Below are 22,923 nucleotides of genomic sequence, written 5' to 3' on the forward strand. Positions count from 1 at the left end.
GCCGCTCTGTTATCCCGATCTTGCTCCCGCCTTTCCCGATCCCGCATGCGCGTTCCCCCCATCCCGCCTTTCCAGATCCCGGTCCTCCCCGACCCCGCCTTTCCGGCTCCCGTTGCTCCTCGATCCCGCTATTCCCGATCCCGCTGTTTCCCAATCACGACCTCGCTGTTCCCGACACTGCTGTTCCCGATCCCTACACTGCTGTTCCCGATCCCTACACTGCTGTTTCCGACACTGCTATTCCCGATCCCGATCCCGCCGTTCCCGCTCTTGCCTCCCCTGTCCCCGGTCCCTGCCTGCGCATGCGCACGGTGCGGGGCGGTGCCGGCGGAGCGGCGGGAGCGGCCCTGCAGGTGAGGTGGGTCCGTGCCCCGCCCGCGCCCCTCACCTTTCTCGCAGCGCCGCGCACCTCCCTCACAGCGCTCCTTCCTCACAGCACCCGGGGCCCCTCACAGTTCCGCGCACCTTCCTCACTGCACCCGGGGCCCCGCACAGCGCCGCGCACCTTCCTCACAGCACCCGGGGCCCCGCACAGCGCCGCGCACCTTCCTCACAGCGCCCGGGGCCCCGCACAGCGCCGCGCACCTTCCTCACAGCGCCCGGGGCCTCGCACAGCGCCGCGCACCTTCCTCACAGCGCCCGGGGCCTCGCACAGCGCCGCGCACCTTCCTCACAGCACCCGGGGCCTCGCACAGCGCCCCGCACCTTCCTCACAGCACCCGGGGCCCCTCACAGCGCCCAACCCCGCCGGGCACCCCGGGCTGTGGGGCAGCCCCGCGCTCGCTGCTCGGCCTGGCGCTTCCTTTAAGGACTGAGACCCCGCCGCGGCCCCGCACGGCTCTCTGGGCTCCTCCCGCTGTCCCCGGCACCGGTTGTGGTTGAGAACGGCCTGTGGTCCCCCGGGGGATGTGCGGTGACACAGCCCCTCTGCCACCCGCTGTTGAATAGTCACAGAACCGAAGCACAGCAGCCCAGGCTGGTCTGGGGTCCACTGGCCCAGGGTGCTCCAAGCCCCGTTCAACCTGGCCTTGAATACTTCCAGTCATGGGGCTGCCACCCCCTGAATCACAACCTCAAAATGCTTCCAGTATAAGAAATGATCTGTGTAGTTTTACTTTCACAAAGACCCACAGATGTCAGGGAGAGAGAGGTCCGTGAAGGACAGCAGGGTAGTGCAATGGAAACTGATTTTCCCCTTCTCAGCAGTGTCTGCATGTTTAGTAGTGGTTGTACCTTACCTCTAATCATCTCTCAGTCACCCTGAAAAATGCAGCTCAGTCAGTCCTGCTTGAGGGACCTCAATACATAGGTCACTCCACACACTCAACAGTACCTTTAGCTATTACTGCTTTTGGCTACAGACTGTCACTACACTCTTCTGTGGAATAACAAAAAGATTAACGGTTACCTGATTTGTTAATAATCTAGACTTCAGTGTTTTCTCTTTGCATAGATCCCTTGCTTTTGCTTTTCTCATTGACTTGTTTTTGGGAGTCCTTCACACCACTGAGCAACACCCAGCTTCACATCAATGGAGGAGTTAATCCCAATGTCATGTGTACAAAATAAATGTGTTTGCACTTGTGTATTGCTTGAAAGCATTTTCAGGTTGTGATTCAGGTGGTGGCTGCCCCTGGATCCCTGGCAGTGTCCAAGGCCAGGTTGGACAGGGCTTGGAGCACCCTGGGACAGTGGAAGGTGTCCCTGCCATGGCAGGGGTGGCACTGGATGGGCTTTAAGGTTCCTCCAGCCCAGACCATTCTGGGTTTCTGTGATTTTTCCATCTCTTGTTTCCTTCAGTAGTTTATGTGAGACACAGGGAGTACCTGCATGTCTAAGGCAAGATGAAGTGAGAGAGGGAGACAGTCTGCAGGGCTGCTGCTGTGAGGGTATCACCTCAGGTACAATCAGCAATGTAGTCCTCTCTTTTGGTGTACTTGCTTGGCTCGACACATAAACTGACCCGAAAAGCGTTTCTTCCACACGTTTCAGTAAATATTTCACTTCTTTGGAAATCCAATTATACCATTTGGACACCATAATGACTATTTTATTTTGTGTAATGAATTGTCTAGGAACTGGAAAATCTGACATGGAGAAGATAGTTGTCACATAAATTAGAGCTTTCCTTTTTCTAGCTAGATCTAGTTTAAGTGGTTCTACACTATTTTCCTAGGTGTGTAGTCACCTTTTGCATTGTAAGTCCATTGAATGAACACCTGATACAACTTTCCAGTTTTGGAACTGTCTTTTGAATTGAAATTTTCATATTACGCTGCTGCCTTTACCTAACATTTCACTACATTTTGTCCTTTACTGGCAATTTTAGGTAACAGTGGAACCAACAGGAAAAGAGAGACTGTCAGAAGTAGAGATGATGAAAGAGGACAGGGATCACAGGTGGGCTGCTGCTATGGGATCTCATTAAGCAGCTAAATGTGTACATTTCTCCCACAACTGTAACACTGCTGGTAAAGCTGAGGTCTGCCAAAGGCTTTGAGTCTGCTTTTGTGATTGATTTGTGGTGGTACAGCATTATGCTTAATGGACAGAAAAAAATTATATGTGTCTATATATATTGATATATATATATGTAAAATATCTAAAATTAGAACTTATAGAAAGTCTTCAATAACATGTTGGAAAGTTACACAAAGTTAAAGCCTCCCCTGCAGAGTTTCAATACAGGCTGAAAATAAAGCAACATTAATTGATTTTTATGATCCAAACTATGAGAAGAGCAAGGAGCAAAAAGAGAAGCTGGAAATGCCCAAAGCCAACTAGGAATCCAAACACACAGTTTGTATTTAATGAAAATTAATCTTAGGTTTTAGTCAGCTTTAAGTTTTAAGATAATGTGATATTTTGATTCTTTCTATGTATCACTGAAAGCAGTGCAGTGTAGGCAGTGGTCAGATATTCTGATGAGGCAATTCAGACACTTTTCTACCTGCCTAATCTGATAAACCTGTACCTAAGGTCACAGGACAGGTGGATTTGCTACCTCTGCTGTGAAGTAGGCATGAGGCAGTGCAAGAGAAGCTGCCAGAAGCCCAGTGATCCTGTTCTACTTAAAATGCTTTAAATGGCAGTTATAGTTCAGCAGAATTTTCCAGAGGGCTTGGGATTCTTCATTTTGTTGAAACAGGAAAATGCCAAGTCTAGAGACATGAAGATTGCTAGTTTAGTCATTAGCATCCCACCTACTCTGTGTATTCTTTCCTTGGAAATGGCAAATTATTTCACCCTCTAGGTTAATTCTCCCAAAAAGTCACCTTCAGTTAGCACAAAGCCTTGTTTTGACTCAAATATGGTGGCACGTCCTGTTTGAGCAAACACGTTTGGCACTGGTGCCTGGAATTAGCCAAACTCTGCCGAGCACTAGAAAAAATTAGTTCTTCAGCTGAACAAAGTCATTAATAGTGAGAAATACAAATGTAGGAACAGGTAAAGGGGTAGCTAGCAAAACTCTGACACCTACAAGTGGATACAGGAAAGCAGAGGCTGTTGCACCAGGAATCCAAACCCTCCAAGGATTAACCCCCCTCTGGAATCAAATAGGTAAATAGTGTTATATTACCCACATGGAAATAAAACTTAGGTATGTCAGCTTCTCAAATGTGAACATTCAGAACTTCCCCCAAAGAGTATGCTTATATTAAGAATTTAATTAATATTTATTAGTTATCTGAAGCTGCTCTTTGTTCTTTAGTCAACTAAAATGATGCCAACTTCCTCCAGCTACTCCTACAAAATGTTTTGCCAGATGCTCCATTTGTTAACACATTTTAGTGTGCTGACACTTGGAAAATACATGTATCCCTTTACTCATAATTCACAGATTCAGATTTCTAGAGCCACTTCTGTAGTGAGTGAACAACGTGAAACCAAGGAGTGCTGCCATGGGGCTGTTCCTGTTGTGTGAATTGACCCAGACTGGTAATCAAGGGCAACCCTCAAACCACAGCCGAAATGCAAAGAACAGATTTATTTCACTATACAATTTATATTTCATTCAAGCTGACCTCTGAGTCTTTCTACCCCACATTTCCAATACAGATTCCTGCTGAAGGTTTGTCATTCCCAGGAAGTCTTCACTGTTCTGCTGGGGCTCTGCTCTCACCAACACCTGAGTGTGCCTGGCCCCTGGCCTGGGCAGGGCTGCTGCAGCAGTGGCACTGCACACCAGCTCTTGGCACTCTGGGAACCCACATGAGTTCATTTTTGGAGATTCTGAACCCCCCAGTTGCAGCTGCAGGCTGGGGAAGCACTGGCTGCTTGGCCCCTTTGTGGTTGAAACTTCTACCAACACAAGAAAGGTGTGCAAAAGAGGGTTTTAGGCTCCACAATCTGTTCAGGTTTTTAAGTAGCCAAGGTACCTTGGTGGATTCTCCCAAATTGTGTACAAATCTTTTGAAGTCCCATTTCTTTTCTTTTTTTTTCCCCCAAAAAACTTAGGATCACAGAACAGATCAGATCATATTGGATTTTAATTTTAAGGATAATTTGTTTCTAAATAATTGGGAGGTTTTTTAAATTAATCCCTAGCTTCATTAATGGAAGGGATTTTTAACAAGACATGCAGGGAAGTGATGGGAATAGATGAAAGCCCTTTTCTTCGTCAGCTACTACTTAGTGCTTGAAATAGATTTTGAGATAAGATCTATTTTTAAGATAGAATAAGATATTGTATCCTATTTTATATACATTGTTTATCTAGTATTTAGTTAAATCAACAAAATCTTTGGGGTTTAGTTGATTATATTTTTAGTTGATTACAGTTGATTATATTTATATTAATTTATTTTTGTTATGGTTTTGAGATCTTACTTTTAATGCAGTTAATTTATACTTGCTAAAAATACTTCTGTGACATTCTGTGCTTTTACTGGGTAAGAAGAAATGCTTTATGCAGATAACAACGATAGGCCCAGATAACAATGGAACAGTTATAACTAATTCTCTTTTCATGGCATTTCAAAATCTCAGTGTATCAGTTTTACTGTAATTAATCTCACTTCTCAAAATTCTCTCTGTGGCTCTGTGTTTGTTTGTGTTGTGCATGTAGACACACACAAATAAATACCTGTTTAGTTGTTGCTAATAGGAAATGAGGTGAACAGGAAGAGCAGAGCTGGGAGAGTCAGTTATTAGAACATCAGGCTGTGCGGCCTGTTTGCCTCAATCCCTTTAAAGGCCGGGCAGACGCAGAAAGCAGTTTAGGGACGATTATCTGCATAGTCCCCGAGGCACTCCCCGCACCGTTTAGGTTAAGAAAAGATCGTTGCTGGCTCCTCCCAGATTACCATCCCCGATCCGATTAGCCACAGGAAACACCAGGGGAATTCATTCAGCTTCTCTGTAAAACGTGACTGCCCTGCACCGTGTTTCTTGTGGCTGATGCTGCAGCTATGAAGGGATCAGCACTCACTCATTCTTTTTGCAGGGTAACAGGTAAGGTGTTACACTGAAATAACTAAAACTATTAAAAGTCCTGTAAATTTACTATGGTTTTGACTGTATTAGATGTAAAAATCCTCTAATTCGCAGAGATAATTTTTGAACTTGCACTTGAGTGCTGTCAGAATGCTGACAATTACTGACTTTCATTCTTCTGCATGTAGTCAGTGTGATGAGTCTGAGAGTCTCTTGGTAAACATGATGTTCATGATCAAGGGTCTCAGAGCCAGCACTTTTGTTTGTAGAACAGTTAATATATTCACTTTACGCCATCTCCTTGATGAGTCTCTCTAGTAATTACTGCCTGCCAGCCTGTTCAAGGTAGTTTAAAATACCTTCTGTTAACTCTTAGGTTAGCACTGCCACAGAAAGAGGTGATTTAAATAACATGGCTCAAGTTAATTGAGAGCCTTGTCCATCAGTTTAGCTTGCAGTTTCTTGCTATTTATGTCAAAAATCTATGAACAGCAAAGACTGAATCATCAAACCAGCACCTACATAATCTTTTAATGAATGATATTCTCTTGTCTCTTTTGTACATGAAAGAGGTTAGAGTCCTTTGTAAATATCAAACTTGATGATTAAATGACATTCATCTTTTACTAAGACAGGTAGGGAATATTTTTTCCCAAAGAGGGTAAAAGACATGTAGAAATAACAAATCCGTTCTGGTTGTGGTTCCAGTGTGAAACCCCTGGAGTTTCACAGCAGCTGTAGTATCATCCTGCTGTGTAAGTAGTGTATAACTAAACTATATGAAAATTTGTTTACATTTTTACCTAGTCTTCTCTCTGTCCTTTATCCGTGTGTTTATTGCTTTTCCAGTATTTTGGTGTTTTCTTACGGGTAGAAAACATTTAAATTTCAAATAATTGAGCTTTTTAAAGTACCTTGGGAATTGAGGTGTGTGCCTACTGAAAGATGTGTGCTCAGTGCTAAAACTGCCTTCCAGACCATGTTTAAATTGTAGCTTAAGCATTCATGAAATATCTGTTCCCAGTGAGCTTTTTCACTGGTACAGGCATTAGAACAACAACCTTTGCATCTTGTTTCATTAATCATAATAATCCAAGTTTAGCAAAACCCTCAGTTATCATAATTTTTTACAAACATTTAGAAATGCTTTGTTATTCCTGGCAATGTTAAAATTAGATAGTCTGTGGTAATTTAAAATGCATTTTTATTTACCAGTGCTTCCTGAACCAGTGACTAACCACCTCTCAGCCAATTTAGAAGATTTTTTGCTAGAAATTCTCATGATCTGCCAATCTTAAAGCATCAGATTCAAAGCCTGAATTAAGAGACAAGGTTATAATTTAGTAGCTCTTAACCACTTCATTAAATATACCCAGTCCTCACTACACTATCCTATTTTTACTTAGTCTTAATCATTGAAGTTATCTTTAGTCATCTGCCTGAAACATCTCCATTAGTGCTGTTTACAGGATTTTGCATTTTGGCAGTGAAATTGTATCCCGTGTGATCTTATATTTAGACATTCAGTTGACTTCTGTGGGACTGCTCACAAAAGCAAAGCTTCTCAAGTGCTTGCAGAATTAGGCCACAGGAAATTTTAAAGGTGTCAGCCTAGTGCTTAGGTACTAAGCTACCCTCACCCCTACCTGCAGCGAGCTCACTATGTTTCTGTAAAAATTTAGCTGCTAGGTAGTTACTTACAAGTGACTGCAACAGGGAGAGAACACATTCACTTTAGAAGACAATAAAACAGTAACAATAATCTCAGAATCTCATGTGACAGGCCTAAGCACTAGCATTGCCTCTCTTGTATGAATATATTTGAGGTTAAAAATAATATTTCCCATATATTGATATTTGAAATGGAAAACTTACTAAACTTTTTAATGTTAATACATAAAGGTAATCTTTTTAAGTGTGTGGTCTGCTGTGACATCCTTGTTTGCCAAAGCCACGGGAATTAAAGATTTGGGCCCTCAGTATTGGTGGATAGGTGCACAGGGGCACTGTGGGGAGCCTTACAATGGGATTACTGTCCATGCTGGCAGCTACACTGCCCTAACTGGAATCCTTCCAGCTGGGAATGCAAGCTCTTCTCTCTGTTTGAAAACATGTTCTGAAGGAAACAGTAGCAATTGCATTTATTAAATAACCATCCTCACTGCCAAGATAGAGTGAGACCAGCATCTTCTTGTCTCCTCACTTTTTGACTGTATCATTGTTTTCTGGCTGCTGCAGTAATGGACATTGCTCCTCTCATTCCAGTCTGGAGCAAAAATTCAGCCCAGCCACTGGAAGCCACTGGTTTTCAGATCCTGAAACGCCAGTAAGAAATGTTTTGTGACAAGGCAGAGTTGGTCATTTGCAAACCCCACTGCTGGTTTGCAGGGTCCATCCTGCAGCCAGCTCCTGAGAGCCAGTGAGGGATGCTGCCAGTGGAAGGTGGCCTTTGGAAGGAGCTGGGACCCCCCATGTCCCAGCTGGCCTGCTGCTCCCCTGTGACCTTACAAAGAGCAGGGCCTGTAATGCAGAGGAAAGGGCGTGGGCAAGGGGCTTCACTGTTCATAAGGTGGGTGCTGGGAGCGACCTCATCCACAAGGTGCCCACACTGCATCCCCTGCAGGAAATGCAGCCCTGCAAGTGTGCAGAAGCGAGTGGGGCTCGACAGCTGTCGTGTTTCCAAATGCAACGTGAATCCAGTGCAACAGGAGACAAAAATCCCTTCTGGTAGAAATTGTTCTGCTCAAAAGTGGGGGGAAAGAAAAGGAACTCAAAACTGCAGACAAACATCAAGCAAGCACATACCAAACCCACACCTGGAGGGGACCTCTTGAAATACCCAGAGTGCTTGGCATAAGGATTCCAGGAGATTCCTTGGGCAGCGTGGTCCTGCTCTTGCCTTCTGCCAGCCGACAGCACAGGCACATTTCCCGGTGTTTGGTGTCAGGAGCCGGGGTGTTCCCGCTCGCTGGATGGCACCGCTGCCTGTGCTGAACAGAGGTGGAACTGCACCGCAGGAGATGCCGTTCCTCTCACTCGTGCAGGGAGCCGGGATTAAGGGGCGGCCTCTGCTGTCATGGCAATAGGGACGCACGGCAGAGCTGATTAAGGCGATACCGTGATTGCCCCAAGGTACGTGACTCGGATCCTCAGGCAGCTCCATGGCACCGCGACCTGGAATAGTGCTCCAGGCTGTGCCTTCCGCAGCTACCGAGCGTTCACGAGACGAGCAAAATGCTGAAGAACATCTTTAAAAACCAAGAATATCTGGTACGGAGGCAAAACAGGAGAGAGCTGCTGCTGCTTTAACCTAAGCACTTTACTTCTAGCATCCTTTTTATTGGTGCAGGAACATAATGCCCCTCTGTAGGAACATCAGCACTGACCTGTCCCAAATTACCACCTTACACCTGTCTGAGGGAGTGCAGTGTAGCTCAGCAAAGTCATTTGTCACAATATTACTAACTTTTTTTTTTCAGAAGTAAATATAAAGGAATTGCTCCCATTGATCACGCTGAGCTGTCAGTCAAGTTTTGCAAACTGAAAGGCACAGACAAAATATTCAGGTCAGTTGGGCAGCACAGGAATTATGGAATATAAATGAAATAAAATTGGTTAGACAACAAAGAAACAAAGAGCTCACCTCTGCCGCTTAGAAGAAGCTTGCTAGTATTTTTTCATACTCTAGGTATGTTCTCTTATGCATTAACCTCCATCTCATTAAGAGGTTAAGAGTTAAGAGTTAAGAGTTCTTATCAGCCTGATTCCTGGGTAAAAAAAAAAAGGAAATATTTTTAGATAGAAATATCCCTGATATTTAATCTCTTTATTTTTTAATCATTTGAGTATAGGGAAATAGGAGAACTAAATAGTCATCATGGTGGTGATTCTGCTGCCAGTATGATGAGATATCTTTTTCAAATCTTATCTGGACAAGCTGTTAGGAATTTTGAAGAGAACTTTCTGAGAAATAGAAACCAATAATTTTTGTTAATTCAGAATTATTAACTCTAAAAAATAAATTCTGGGGATAAAATGAAGTACTTTCTTTAGGTTCAAAGTTTCGTCTGATAATGGAAGCCATCACTAACTGATTTCAAAATCCATTGGAAAAAAAATAGAGGTTCTGGAACTTCTCCAAATAGAATGCAATTATATGAAGGTAGTTTATTAAAGGACTGACTTTTCAGAATACAGAGTCAGATGGTCAAGTAGCTGAGTAGAAAATGCTCCAGATACTCTTTTAATCTTTATTAAAGAGTGTTCTTGATTAATATTCTTGATTCATATTCTTCTTAAAATACCTACATTAGAGATGACTTTCTGAGCATCTCTGAAGTTTCAGAAGGCTTTTTGTCTTTCACTGACAAATGTAATTCTCATCCCTTTGAGAGGACTGGTGCAGCTCTGTGAAAGGGTTCTTAATGTGAATCTGTAATCTGTTCCCACCATTAAGCATCTTGAAATGAAGAGCTGCACTGGCTGACTTTGTGGAATAAAGTCCATTAGCATTGTAGGAAAAATAATTTATTCAAGTATGTGGTAGATAATGTAATATCTGAATGAATAAATTTTATTTAAATATTTGCTGCAAAAATTATTATGCAGAATTAGAGATAAAAGCTGGACAATGAACAGCAAGCAGTTAGCACCACACAGACCTGTTGTATCACCTAATCCCCGCAGGACTCTTCTATTTTTATATATATTTTTTTAGCAAATCTGTCTATTAAAACCCTGTTTATGCTGAATCCTAATACTGGTTTTGCAGACTTGGGAACCCAAGGTTTGTCTATTTAGCAAACTTCTGTAGCTAATGATGCAGCAGAGATGTGCTTAGTTTGGTATAAAAATTGCTCTTTTTTGTCATGCTTGCAGCTATTTTCCTATAGAGATAAGAGAAACAGAAGGGTGATCTTATACTCAGTAAGAATTTCCATTCAAGAGCTATGCAAAGGGTTTTTTTAAGCATCACAGACTGATGACTGTGTTCATATCTACAGCTTGCTTTATCTTTCTGTCGGATAGAAGGTCTTCAGAGCAGGACTTACCTTGTATTAGAAATAACAGTAGAGAAAAAATCTGTTTCTGCCTGGAGAGAGGAGTGGGTTCAGTTTTCTTGTTAGAGGAGAATCATGACAGATGTGATTCCAAAGCCCAAGAGTACAGGGAAGAGAGCAGCAAGGGGCCGTGCATTGTAGACAATCTGTCAAGTACCAGCCCATGCCTGACTGCCCAAATCTTCAACGACTCCATAACATAACCAGGAGCATGTGCCTTTATTCTGCCCATCTTGAGCTTCTCTCATAGGCTTTCAGTGATTATTCCATTGTTTCAACAGGTACTGCAATGGCTGCAGGAGTTTTGCTGCAAAATGAGCAACCATACTCCTCGCTGATAGAGAGCAGTGTGTATCTGGCAAATATGAGTTCAGGTAAGAATTTGGCTCTGATGTGCCATTCATAATAAATGCTTAGAACAATTCTGGAAAAAAAACCCACAAAATTTAAAAACCCCAGAAATATTATCCATGTTTATAAATGTAAAATGTCTCTAACAAAACCAAACTGCATTATTTAATCAGCATATCATGGTGATAATATGTCAACCTTTTCTGTAATTTTCATTTTGTCAGATCTCTTAATGGAAGAAACTATGCCATTTTTGTGTTGAGAAACTGCCTAGCTCTCTGAAAACACAAACCTGCCTTCAGCTAAACTCACCTTTCTAATTATTTAAACTTGTACAAGATGCAATTCTTTTTTACCATTTTGGGTGAGTGTTTGTTTGCAAATCTGCTAGATTAAGTAGGAAAATAATGATGTGTAGCATTTTATTTTCTTCACTTCTGTCTCCACTATCATTTGATATATACTGAAAAGTTTCTGGAAAGAGAAAGAGAAAAATAATTAAAAACAAGAAAGGAATGTAGTGAATTAGAAAATATTTTTCACATTCCTTGGATACAGGTAGCACTTTAAATAGCCTTTTTCATCTCCTTTCTCTTCCATGCAACCCCCAAAATAAAAGTATATTTACATGTTTCCTCGCCTGTTAATATCAGTTCCACTGATGAATGATGAGTCAAGGTTTTGAACATTTTCCTTTCCTCACACGACATCACTGCTGATATTTCAGGCCTGGTACCCACAGCAAACATTGCCACATCTCTGTAAGAGCTGGGGAGCAGCAGTCAAAGTTCAGGCCTTCAGTTCCTGGTCAGTGCCTGGAAGAAGCAGATTTTTGCCTGATGAATTTGTCCCAAAAGGGAACTTCCTCTTATGCAAATTCCTCTGTACAAGTTACTGGTTTTGTGGTACAAGAAGTAACACAAATGTGTTTTAGGAAAATGCAGTGGGATTTATTTGTTTATTGACAAATTTCAAGTGAATTTTCTTGATTTCCCTAGTCTTCCCCTTTCTGTGCAGTCTGATGCACAGACATTGGGATGACAGAGGCTTTTTACATCACTATAGTCCATTCTGTGCACAGGAGCTTTTTCAAGTGCTGCAATCTTTCTGGCCACCTCATTCTCCTGCTCAGCACACTGGAAGCAAAGTGGGAGGCAATTTGCCACCTCATACCTACCTTCAGAAGCCTGAAGCACTCAGCTGACACACCTTCTCCTCCTCGTGATCTGCTTTCTGTCAGGATGCAGGGTTAACAGCTTTGCTTCATAAAAAAGCTGTGCCTTGGAAAAAAACCCAGCCTTTTGTTTTGGATAACAAATTGTGTTTTGTTAGAAGATGTGAATGGTCCAGGCAAACAGTCTACAATTCATCATGTACTAAAGCATTTCAGCAGGAACACACTAATCCCAGTCATTACACAGCTAATGATGCATTTTGGAGCAGCGAAGTGGAGGAGGAGAGGTGGCTGTGGAATGAAGAACCAAGAGGTGGGGGAGTATAATGTGCTTCCTTACAGATCTCTCAGGAGGCAGAGCCTCCAGCTACATTTTGATTGTTCTGTTGAATGGAGTATTTTGTGTTTTAGCGAGTTCTGAATGCCTGTTATTGAGCAGGAACTAAATACTCCCATTGTTTATTACAAACATTTTGGTTGTTCCCAGCGCGTTTTGAAAATTACCTACTTGACAAGCAACTACTTTCATCAAGCGGTGGAACAGTTTGTCCCGAGCAGACGCAATCCCTGTGGAAAGAAGCAGCCCGGGGCTGGCTGGCAGCAGCGCCTGCATCCTCCGTTTCCATGGCGACAGCTCAGCCCGGGGACCAGCTGCCGAGCGCGCTCGGGGATGCTCCGCTCCGCTCCCGCAACTTCAGCGCTGAGCAACTTCCCCTGCGCTCAGAGCGCCCCGGGCAGCGGCGCCGGGCGGAGCTGGGGCCGCGCAGCCATGCAGCCTTCCCCCCGCCGGCGCTCGGCCGTCAGCATCTTTAGCCATTTCTTCCAGGGGCGGAGGCATTCCTCCTCCGATCCCCTTCTCCGCCTCAGCCAGCGGCGCCGCAGCTCCGTGGTGGAGCTGCTCTCCTCGTCCACGCACCGGGTCATGGTGGCTCTGTCGTCGCTCAGCCCCGAGGAGCTAGACGCCACTTTTCCTGAAAAAAAAAGTAAAGTACTTTTCATTGAGACTGTTGGCAGTTCTGGGTATTTTCTCGGTATTACTATAGTTTTGTTCTGTTAACAGTACTTTTTGTGTGTGGATAAAATAGTGGGGTTTAATTTTCTTCTTGTATTTTGTATATTCTGTTTTGTTCACTGATTCCTTATTCAGGTGTTAATACATGCTTTTTACTCTAACAGCTCAGTTATAAATAACAGGTAAAACAGAAGCACACATTCATGCATACTCTGAAGAAATGGTTAACTATATTGATTTCAGGTTGAAGAGGACCGTGACTTTTTTCAGCTGCAAAGGATGTCACTAACCTCTAACTTCATCAGAAAAAATACCTGGCAGTAATGCAAGCGATTTTTCCCCCTCAGAATCCTTCCTTGAGCAACGAGCCTGAAATACATATTGCATATTTTCTGGTGTTGGTGACTCTGTCATAAGGCTGAGTGGTATTTTTCAGTGAGCTCCTGGCTAACGTGGCTCTGCCTGTGTCGCAGGGAGCTCGAGGCGCCCCACGGCCAAGTACACGAAGATGGGGGAGCGGCTGCGCCACGTCATCCCCGGGCACATGCAGTGCTCCATGGCCTGCGGCGGCCGCGCCTGCAAGTACGAGAACCCCGCGCGCTGGGCCGAGCACGAGCAGGCCATCAAGGGGCTCTACTCCTCCTGGTGAGCGGCTCAAGGCGGCAAAACAGCCAGGCTTTTGAAAAACCAGCTGCCAAGTGCCAAACGGAACGAGAATCTGATCTGGAATTAGAACCTGACCCAGTGGCTGTTGTACACAGCCCAGGAAAGACAGTGAAAGGCTCCTGTTCACTTACAGTGGGTTTGGTTCAGATCCAAAAGAAAAAATACCTGTGTGTCATGAATTATTAAAAAGCTGTTCTGGGCTACTAAGGATTAGGATGCAAATGAATTAAATACGTTAATAATAAAATTGAAAAGTAAAAGCATTTCCTGCAGGTGAAATAATGTGGGCATGTGTTCAGAAGGACATTCATGTGCAGCAAAAGTCACATGAAATGTATCTTGACATTCTTACTGTCTTTTTTCTAACGGCAAATGCTTAAGCAGCTTTTACAAACCTTAAAGGAATAAACAGGGATCTGGGTCCAGATTTCTATTCAAAGGAATTTTTACTTACGTCCTGGCATTTAAGCAGTTCCAGTAATTGTCTTTTGATAATGTTCCATCTATATCAGTTTAATAGGATTTATAATTAACACTGTGGCATAGTAGAATTTTTAAAAGTAATTTCCAATTGTCACCAAGGTATTTCTCTATTTCTTGAATATAACGATATTCTTATTTTGGAAGACTCATGCCCAGGAAATTATTAATGATAACATTATTATTTACTTTTCTAATTTCTCAGGATAACAGATAACATCCTGGCTATGGCTCGACCCTCAACAGAATTAATTGAAAAGTACAACATTATTGAGCAGTTTGAAAGGTAACAAATTTAGTCATTATTTATTGTAAATATTACTGGTGTAATTCCTGATCCATTTTCTCTTTCAACATAGATTTGGATTGTTGATAAAGATCCTTTCATTTTAACGCTCTACAGGTAAAGATTTATTATCCACTAAGAATAAATGTGTGTTTCAGAAAATAAGGGACAATGAGATTTTGGCTGCCTGTAATACTTTGACTCATCTATTCCTTCCTTAAGATGTGGCATAAAAACCATAATTAACCTTCAGCGTCCTGGGGAGCACGCGAGCTGTGGGAACCCCCTGGAGCAGGAGAGTGGCTTCACCTACCGTCCTGAAGCCTTTATGGAGGCTGGCAGTAAGTTCCCTCCTGCTGTTGTTCCTCATTAATTATTGACTTTGACATTTAAGGATATTTTTACTTGAATTCCTGTGAATTAAACACAGCTATGTAGGAAATATTGCACAAAACGTGAAACCTGGCAAATACAATGAAGAGCAAATAACACATTATTGAAGATTGTGTATTATACAGAGAGAGATGGAGGCTTAGTGTTCAGGTGTTTCTAAAGGAAGGACAACAGTTCGCTTTTTCTTCTGTATTCACAAATTCTGGTACACTCATGTCTTCTTACTTAGACTATAAAGGGTTATTTCATGAGAGGACACTGCTCCTGACAGTATTTTTGTATTTTCATGTTATGGTGAGAAGAGTGAAAGTGCCTCTCTGTAAAAAGCAGCTGCTGACTGAAGAAGTGCTTTTATTTCTGAAAAGAAAAAATTGCCCTCTTTCTATATATAGCTGAGCAATTTTGCATGAATCACTGTTTTGTTACCTCTTTTACATTCTAGCTGAACTTGAGTTTGACAAATCTTTGCTAGCTTCCTGTATCTATCAAGTTTCAATAGCAAGCATACACTGAAATGGGAAAATGATCTCTTGCAAACAAGATGTAGTCAGATTTTAAGCTCCATTATGCAATTTTAGTACTATAATTTCTTATTAGTAATCTCTCCTCTGCAAATAGTAGTACACCTTTCACATTTGGTGTGGCAGAAAATCACTGTCTCTCTTTTTATTTCAGTTTATTTTTATAATTTTGGATGGAAGGATTATGGCGTGGCATCTCTCACGACTATCCTTGACATGGTAAAGGTGATGTCTTTTGCCCTGCAGGAGGGGAGGGTGGCTGTTCACTGCCATGCAGGACTCGGGAGGACAGGTACGTGCCCCATGCAGGAGCAGCACCAGGGTTCCTCTAGAAACTCCAACCATCTCTGGTTATAAACCAGTAATAACTGGGCTAGATTCCGTGTCACTGCAAGATGGACCTCTATAAAATGGTTAAAAGTGCTAAACTACTGTGTCCAAATGTCCTCAATGGCTAGAGAAGATCAGTTTTAGTATATTAAAAGACCTGTAAGATAGTTTTTAATCTGTATAATTGTTCCATTACATTCAAATGTGAGAGCTGCTTCTGGAGGGGAAAAATTCCCCTGGTACACTTTCTTTGTCCAGTATTTATAACATGTTCACAAACCTGCCACTCACTGTTGGATTGGGTAGATTTGGTGGAGCACCTAAAATTTCATTTGCTCCTTTCAAGTCCTTTCTGGTTGTGCCCTTCCCTTAGTAGCCTCCATTACTCCTATGTTTGTGAATAGTGGAACTCCTGGAGAGGCTGTGGGGAGCTCCCACTGCAGTGCAGTGAGCAGGGCTTCACTGTCTCATGCTTCTTCACAGGAAATTACGTTTAAGTAACAGCATCACATAATAGAGGACACTCTGTCTTCACCTATATTAATTTCTATCCCATATTTCCACTGAGTATTTGTTTGAGTGTGACAGTTCCTTCACTAATCTTGTCTTTGTATTTTCCAGGTGTTCTAATAGCTTGCTACTTAGTTTTTGCCACCAGAATGAGTGCTGACCAAGCGATTCTGTTTGTCAGAGCCAAAAGGCCCAACTCCATCCAGACCCGGGGGCAGCTGCTGTGTGTCAGGGAGTTCTCCCAGTTCCTGGTCCCTCTCCGCAACGTCTTCGCGTGCTGCGAGCCCAAGGCGCACGCGGTCACCCTGTCCCAGTACCTGACCCGCCAGAGGCACCTGCTCCATGGCTACGAGAGCAGGCACCTCAAGCACGTGCCAAAACTCATCCACCTGGTGTGCAAGCTGCTGCTGGACCTGGCTGAGAACAGACAGGTGGTAGAGGCAGAGCTGCTGGACATCCCAGACCTCTCAGCTGAGATTGAGACGACCGTGTCCCAGCTGACATCCACGGAGCTCGAGCGGGAGCTGGCCAGGCACGACAGCGACACGTTGGACTCGTCCTACACCCACTCCTCTGCTCTCGACAGCCAGGACTCACGCGTCTCCCTGGGACACGAATGCGATGCCTTCTGTAGAAGAAGGCATGTCGAATGCCTTCAGCCTCTTACTCATATGAGAAGGCGTCTGAGCTACAGTGAGTCAGACCTAAGGAGAACTGAGTTTCTTTTGGAACAGGATGACACTGCCTGGACAGTGCCTGCTCAGATCTTAGTGAACAACAAACCCAAGCAGAACAGTGAAGAGGAATGCTCTGCCACAGGTGAGGCAAAGCCACAGGTGGAGTTAAACAAAGAGGCATTAGTGCGTAACACGTGCACGTTCTGGAGTCAAGGGAAATTTGATTTGGATGGACGAAGGGATGGCTCCTGTCACAGAAGGAGCTCTACCAAAGAAGTACAACGCAGCAGGACCTTTTCCTCAGGCCTCGCGTCCATGCACAATCCCAAAGAACCTGGGATGCAAAGGCACAGCTTTGCCAGTGAGACTGCTCACAGGAAGGACCACAAGCCCAATATATATGGCAGGAGATTCTATCTCTCTGAGGACTCTGACTCTTCTTCTTCCTCTTCCAAAGTGAACTTTTCCATGGGATATGAAAGCGAGAGTAGCAGAGAGTTGTCAGAGACAATTCCACACATTGTTCTGCAGTCAGAATTAAGTTTGGAAGCCCGAAGAGTTTTGGCAGCCAAAGCACTTGCAGATATAAATGAATTTCTGGGAGAGGATGAAGTGAAGCAGAAGGTAGAAATGTGGCAGGTAATTTTTAACTCAAACCCATGCTACAGGCTCTTCATATTTCACCTCAGTGAATTCCTGGAATGGCAAAAATGCCACGTGGATCTTTGAAATGGCACATTGGGATAGCAATTTATATGAGGCCTGGGTTCAGGTCTTTCACAGGCTGGCAAGATGCACCTACACATTCTGGTCTATAGCAGGAGGGTGGAGGTTCTGGTTATGTTCACTTTCCTAACTGGGGGAAATTGATGCCATTATTTCTGGTTGAAACGTGGCTGCTGGTGGCACAGAAATAGTACAGGTTTTAAAAGTTTGAGTTGGTTTTCATCAGTGTTTTCTCAGAACTAATCAGAGGATTTGTGAGTAAAAGAAGAAGAATTTAGTAGAAACTTAACTGCTTATTGTCAAACCCAAATCCTCTTAGCAACATTTGCTTTGAAGTTGTAATGCAAAGCTGGTTTATGTATTCCAGTGGAGTATTGGGAGGTTTTCAGCTGCACTGCTGCTGCCATCCTTCTATTTTAAAGAATCACTTGTATTATTGTTGATTAATGTTGATACTCTCGAAAAAAATTCAAATTTTTTTGATAACTCTTTTCTTGTTTGAACATAAGAGCCAAATACTGCTACAATCAATGAGAATTTGGCAAAGGTATATAGATAATGTATTTTCAGTTTTGTTTTGTTTGTTTGTATTTTTCTTTGTTTTAAGAAAGAACTGAATTCTCAAGATGGAGCTTGGGATAAAATCTGCACCGAGAGAGATCCTTTTATCCTCTGCAGCTTGATGTGGTCATGGATAGAGCAGCTGAAAGAACCTATTATATCCAAAGATGATATTGACATGCTGGCAAAACATTGTACAGAATCCCAGGATGCGCTCCACTTGCTGGGAAAGGTACATATTTGATCTGACAATTCATTCCTTCGCTTTAGGCAAGGGTTGCACTTTAAAAAAGCCACTTAATTCTCTTTCAAAATCAGAATGAGAATTAATTCTGCATCAAATTGTGTGAATTGTCTAGGTATCTCTAGATATCTTCTAGTCCAAGTGTCTTGCTCAAAACAGAGTTACCTAGAGCAGATTGCTTGTGTGACAAATGCTCCAGCCCCTTAATTAAGCTGGGAAAGGGTTGGGAAGGAACAGCCACAAAGATTGTTCTTCCTTTTCTTCCTCCTTGCTAGCACTGCTCAGTGTCTCTGCCAGTTTCCAGTGGTGACGGAGACTGGGAGGAACAGAGAGAGGTACAAGATGGGGAAAAAAGCCCTGAACATGCACAGCATTTTGGGCTGAAAAGACCAAATCTCACCCTTCCTATGCCAATTCACAGGAAGGCTACTGTTCGTGGAGGGAATCTTGAAATTCCCAGAAATAAGGAGGAATTACCAGAGTAGTTTGTAGCACTCAGGAGAAGAGTTTTCCTATCATGACTGAAATAATTATGCAGCGGCTCTTTGGGCTGGTGGGAATTCCCCACCAACTCCTGCACATGAAGTTTCAGCACAGGAAGGCACAACCTGGTGTTTAAACAGCAGTTAACAAAATCTGAGTGCTAAACTGCTTTTTATGGAAATATTTCTTCTGATGAGATGCTATTCCTTTTCCCCACCAGGAGCAGTGTCAGACCATCCTTTGTATTTTACACTGTGTGGCGAAACTGCAGGTGCTGCCAGCTGATGTGGAGGAGGCCTTACTTGCTCGTGCTATTAAAGCTTTCACCAAGGCAAGTAATCCCAAATAACTATCCAAGATATTGTATTTACTTGGTTTAAATGAAGGGTGAATCAATCAACAGAGGGAGGCCTCTATGAGAAAGGCTACAGTAATTCCTTCATGCTTCAGTGTAGCTTATTTATTTCAGAGTTTACATTTTATAATAATCACATACATAAAGGGTTGGAAATATTCTCTAAAAAATTAAAATTCTGTCACTACAGCCTTAATCCTGGAGTCTCGTTTTTCTCTTTCTGGACCACTGCCAGTTCATGGACATCTTCAAATTAGGGAAAAGAGAATTTTACAGGGTGACACTGACTAATCACCTAGAGTAGCTTCCCAAAGACTTTGGTAGATTCTGTACCATGTGAATTCTTTCCATCAGATTAAATCACTTTCTGAAATTACACTGCAAGTCAGTTCTGTTCCAGACCTGTACCACAGGATGTGAGTAACTAATTTCTGCTTTGGGCTCATTGAGTAACAGTGACAGGTGAAGCTATTGCTCAGCTCAGATTTCTTCTCAGATTCAGTCAATGAAATCTGAGCTTGAACAGAATGTTCACTGTGCTGTTTCCTCATCTCTTGTAAATCTGCCTGTTAAAACAATCACCAGATTTCTCTTTCTTCTGTTTTATTTTAATGTCTAGTTAACATATAACTGAAAACACTTGGCATTAAGCACTCCATCAAAAACAAATCTTTTCTTTGATAAATCTCAAAGCTTTTTTTTAATGTTGTGCATTTACTTTGCATTTTGCTGTATGGCATCTCTTTAACAACTGAACTGAAACTTCTCTCTTTTACTAGACAAGCTTCGATTCTGAGAATGGGCCTTATGTTTACAATACCTTGAAAACTGTGTTTAAACAAGCACTGGAAGAAAAAAGGAAAAGGATTAAAGAAGGAACAGAGAATCCTTCTTGATTTCTACACAGCTCTGCTGAAGCATTAGATGGGCCTACCAAATTATTTTGCATATTCCAGCTACTGTATTTTGTGCTACCTGGCATGATCTACCTAACTTTAGGTAACAGAAGTTATTAACAAATAATTTTATTTTTTTAGAGGGAGTTTTAGTGGCAATTGTTCAGTCTACATAGTTTTAAAGAACAGCTCCATGTAACCATTCTCTGTAGCATTTTGTTTCAGGTACTGTTCTTTTATGTTGTGAAGGGTTCTCCTATTCTCAGATGTGTTTATTGATGTGGAAACCTCTGTTATTGGCAAGAAACATTATTGTCAAGTGACACGACTGCCATAAAGTTCAGTGCCATGATCCCCAAAGGTTTAATGGATTAATATTTATGTATTACATATGTTTACATTAATGATATTTGATTTCATTTTGCAGAAAATAAATATTGACTGCACCTGTGAAACTGCTTTTCCGTTCAGAAATTCTGAACTAAGACCAACAGTAATAATGGAGAGATTCACAGATCTTGAGATCTGTTATAGACAGCAGACAGTATTTTCTTTCAGATCTCTTAAACAATTGTAACCAAAGTATTTCTAGAAGGTGTTGCAGGAGAGAAATGCACTGTGTTGAGCAGTAGTCATCAAGCCCTAATTTAGACATTTTTGGCTGAGAAAGCTTCGAACTGTTTTTAACAGAAAATTGATTGAGGCATGTAAGTCCTTTGAATAAGAGTAAAATGTTACTTTATTAGCTAAGCTTTTGTTGCTTCAAGTAAAAAAACACTTCATCATGAAATCTTCATAAGGATATGATTCTGTCCATACTTACATCCAGCAAATACTTACATAAAGAAGTGTGATATAGTCATACTAAAAAAACATTAATCAAAACCTTACTAGCTATAATACACTTTGCCAAGGCATTTTTATCTAATAAAATAGAAACAGCTGGGCCATCATCCTAAAACAGTTTTGGATTCCAGCCTTAGGATCTGGATTGGAATGCCAGTTTGCAGAATGAGAGGTTCATCAAGGTTGATAAATTTAAGTAGTTAAACAAGAATTTATCCTTTTCCAAAATATTTTTATTCGCTTCTGTAAATGACTAATATTTAGAATTAAAAATAGACCAGTTGAAATACAGGTAATTTATATATGCCTCAACTGTTGGATGATTTTATATCAAATTGAAATTAAAACAGCTACTTTGGCAGAATCATCTTAAAATAGGAACACTTGAAAATATCACATGCAAATCACAAACACAAATCCAGCTTTGCAAAAAGGCAAGGCAACATGACAGGCAGTTCTGTGTCAGCATTAGCAGTCAGGCTCAAACAAATACCATCTTCTAATCCACCAAATGTCCCTTCTTCAGGGCCTGCTCTGGTGCTCTGCCATCTCCCACACCAGAGTGTTATTCACATACTGCAGCCCAGAGTTAGGTTTTTGCAACATTGAAATGGGCGTGGTCGGCAGGATTGCTGGAGATAAATCACTACAGAACTAAACAAAATGTGTGCACCAAGGTAGGGCTTGAATAGGCACAGGAGTTTTGGAAGGACAAGGTAGCAGAGAACAATGTAAAAATCAGCTGCAAATAAAAGGAGGAAATGCTAAAGGAGTTATTTGTGCACATTTGGAGATTTGTTTTTCTTGGGTGCAAAGCAAAATCAAAAGCTCCTAAATGCCCAAAAGACTGGAAATGTGGAATGTCCTCCATAGCAGAGTGTCAGACCTCTGGATCCTTAAAACCATTTTATCGTGGTGGAACAGTGGCAGCTTGAGCTGGTGCCTCTGGGGGATCCTGAGCAAAGAACCCCTGGGCTTTGATACCCTCCCTGCTGAAGTGTGACAGTCTGGGGTATTCCTGCTGTGTCCGAGTGCCCGGTCACTGGCTGGCACCACAGGTCCCCAGGCCCTCTGCTGAGCTATCCCTCTCCTAAAGTCAAGTTTAGTCTGTCACATTTGGCTTTTCTCTCTGATCCACGACCAGAACCACAAGAGCACATGGTGCTGAGGATGTAAAAATGCCTGTTCTTTCTTGCTGGAACATTGCTGTTGCGTGACACCCTGCAGGCAGAGCGGCCAGCTGGAGGGATGTTGACTCGTCTCCCTGATCCCAGCCGTCCTGCATACATGAGAGCTGCCGGGCGTTGGGGCTCGCTGGGACCCGGCCTGGCCCGGCACCACAGAGAGTTACAAAGCGTCTTCAAGGAATCCCCACGCGTTAAACTACACGATTTAGCCAGGGATTTTAAGTTGTTTCTCAGTTAATCTTGTAAAAGGCCTAACCAAGTCTCCTATGAGTTCTCTCTCTGGCAAGCCCAGTCCCGACCCCGAATGCCCCTCAGCGTTCTCAGGGCAGTGGCAGGAGCCGGAAGCTCGCCCAGAGCGCCGTCGGGCGGGGAGAGCGCGGCCCAGAGCGAGCCCCTGCCGCCCGGGATGGCCACAGGAGAGCCGGGCGTGCAGCGCCAGGGCCCAGCCCGGGGCTCCCCAAGCTCCTCTGGCATCGGTTCCGTCCCCTCGGGCGCTGAGCGGTGCCCGGTCCCGCCGCTCTGCCTGCGGGGCTGTGTGTCCCCGGCCCCGAAGGAGGCAGGGCCGGGGCTGTGGCGCCGCCTGCCCGGCGCTCGGCGCCGCCCGTGGCGTGCCCGTGCAGCGCGACCCGGCGGGGCAGCTCCGCCTCGGCTCGTCGCCACCGCCGTCCCGGCACGGCGGCTGCCCCTGGGCCGCGGCAGCCCCGAGCCGGACGGGCCCCGGAGGGAGCG

At 43.3% G+C, this 22,923-nt stretch overlaps 1 protein-coding gene and 1 long non-coding RNA gene across 8 annotated transcripts; one reads left to right on the forward strand and one right to left on the reverse strand.

The window, feature by feature from the left end:
* The first annotated feature begins 268 nt into the window (after positions 1-268).
* On the forward strand, positions 269-21,779 carry PTPDC1 (protein tyrosine phosphatase domain containing 1). Of its 5 annotated transcripts, none has more exons than XM_054639988.2 (10): positions 269-358; positions 10,778-10,870; positions 13,507-13,678; positions 14,385-14,465; positions 14,688-14,806; positions 15,534-15,671; positions 16,331-17,535; positions 18,230-18,415; positions 19,131-19,241; positions 20,045-21,779. In XM_054639988.2, exons 2-10 carry the CDS (start codon positions 10,786-10,788, stop codon positions 20,159-20,161), a joined length of 2,214 nt encoding a protein of 737 aa, XP_054495963.1. In that variant the 5' UTR covers positions 269-358; positions 10,778-10,785; the 3' UTR covers positions 20,162-21,779. The 5 variants fall into 5 exon arrangements, with proteins under 5 accessions (XP_054495963.1, XP_077040446.1, XP_077040447.1 ...); XM_077184331.1 differs by having other exon boundaries at positions 314-353; XM_077184332.1 differs by lacking the exon at positions 269-358 and adding an exon at positions 2,378-2,400.
* LOC143694986 (uncharacterized) lies at positions 4,039-12,154 on the reverse strand. Of its 3 annotated transcripts, none has more exons than XR_013183821.1 (4): positions 12,025-12,154; positions 11,476-11,662; positions 9,080-11,321; positions 4,039-8,976 (listed from the first exon to the last, which is right to left on the reverse strand). It is a non-coding gene; the product is annotated as an uncharacterized LOC143694986 (long non-coding RNA). The 3 variants fall into 3 exon arrangements; XR_013183820.1 differs by having other exon boundaries at positions 9,080-9,203; positions 10,488-11,662; XR_013183819.1 differs by having other exon boundaries at positions 9,080-11,662.
* Positions 21,780-22,923: the final 1,144 nt, after the last annotated feature.

The sequence above is a fragment of the Agelaius phoeniceus genome, chromosome 11 (assembly GCF_051311805.1).
Source record: "Agelaius phoeniceus isolate bAgePho1 chromosome 11, bAgePho1.hap1, whole genome shotgun sequence".
Classification (NCBI taxonomy): domain Eukaryota; kingdom Metazoa; phylum Chordata; class Aves; order Passeriformes; family Icteridae; genus Agelaius; species Agelaius phoeniceus.

Bases quoted from the DNA above. Each gene is read 5' to 3' on its own strand.
- PTPDC1 (XM_054639989.2), top strand. From the start codon at position 12,443: ATGCCTGTTATTGAGCAGGAACTAAATACTCCCATTGTTTATTACAAA. The intron at 18,416-19,130 runs GTACATATTTGA...TTTCCCCACCAG, and splicing joins CGCTCCACTTGCTGGGAAAG to GAGCAGTGTCAGACCATCCT. The intron at 19,242-20,044 runs GCAAGTAATCCC...CTCTTTTACTAG, and splicing joins CTATTAAAGCTTTCACCAAG to ACAAGCTTCGATTCTGAGAA.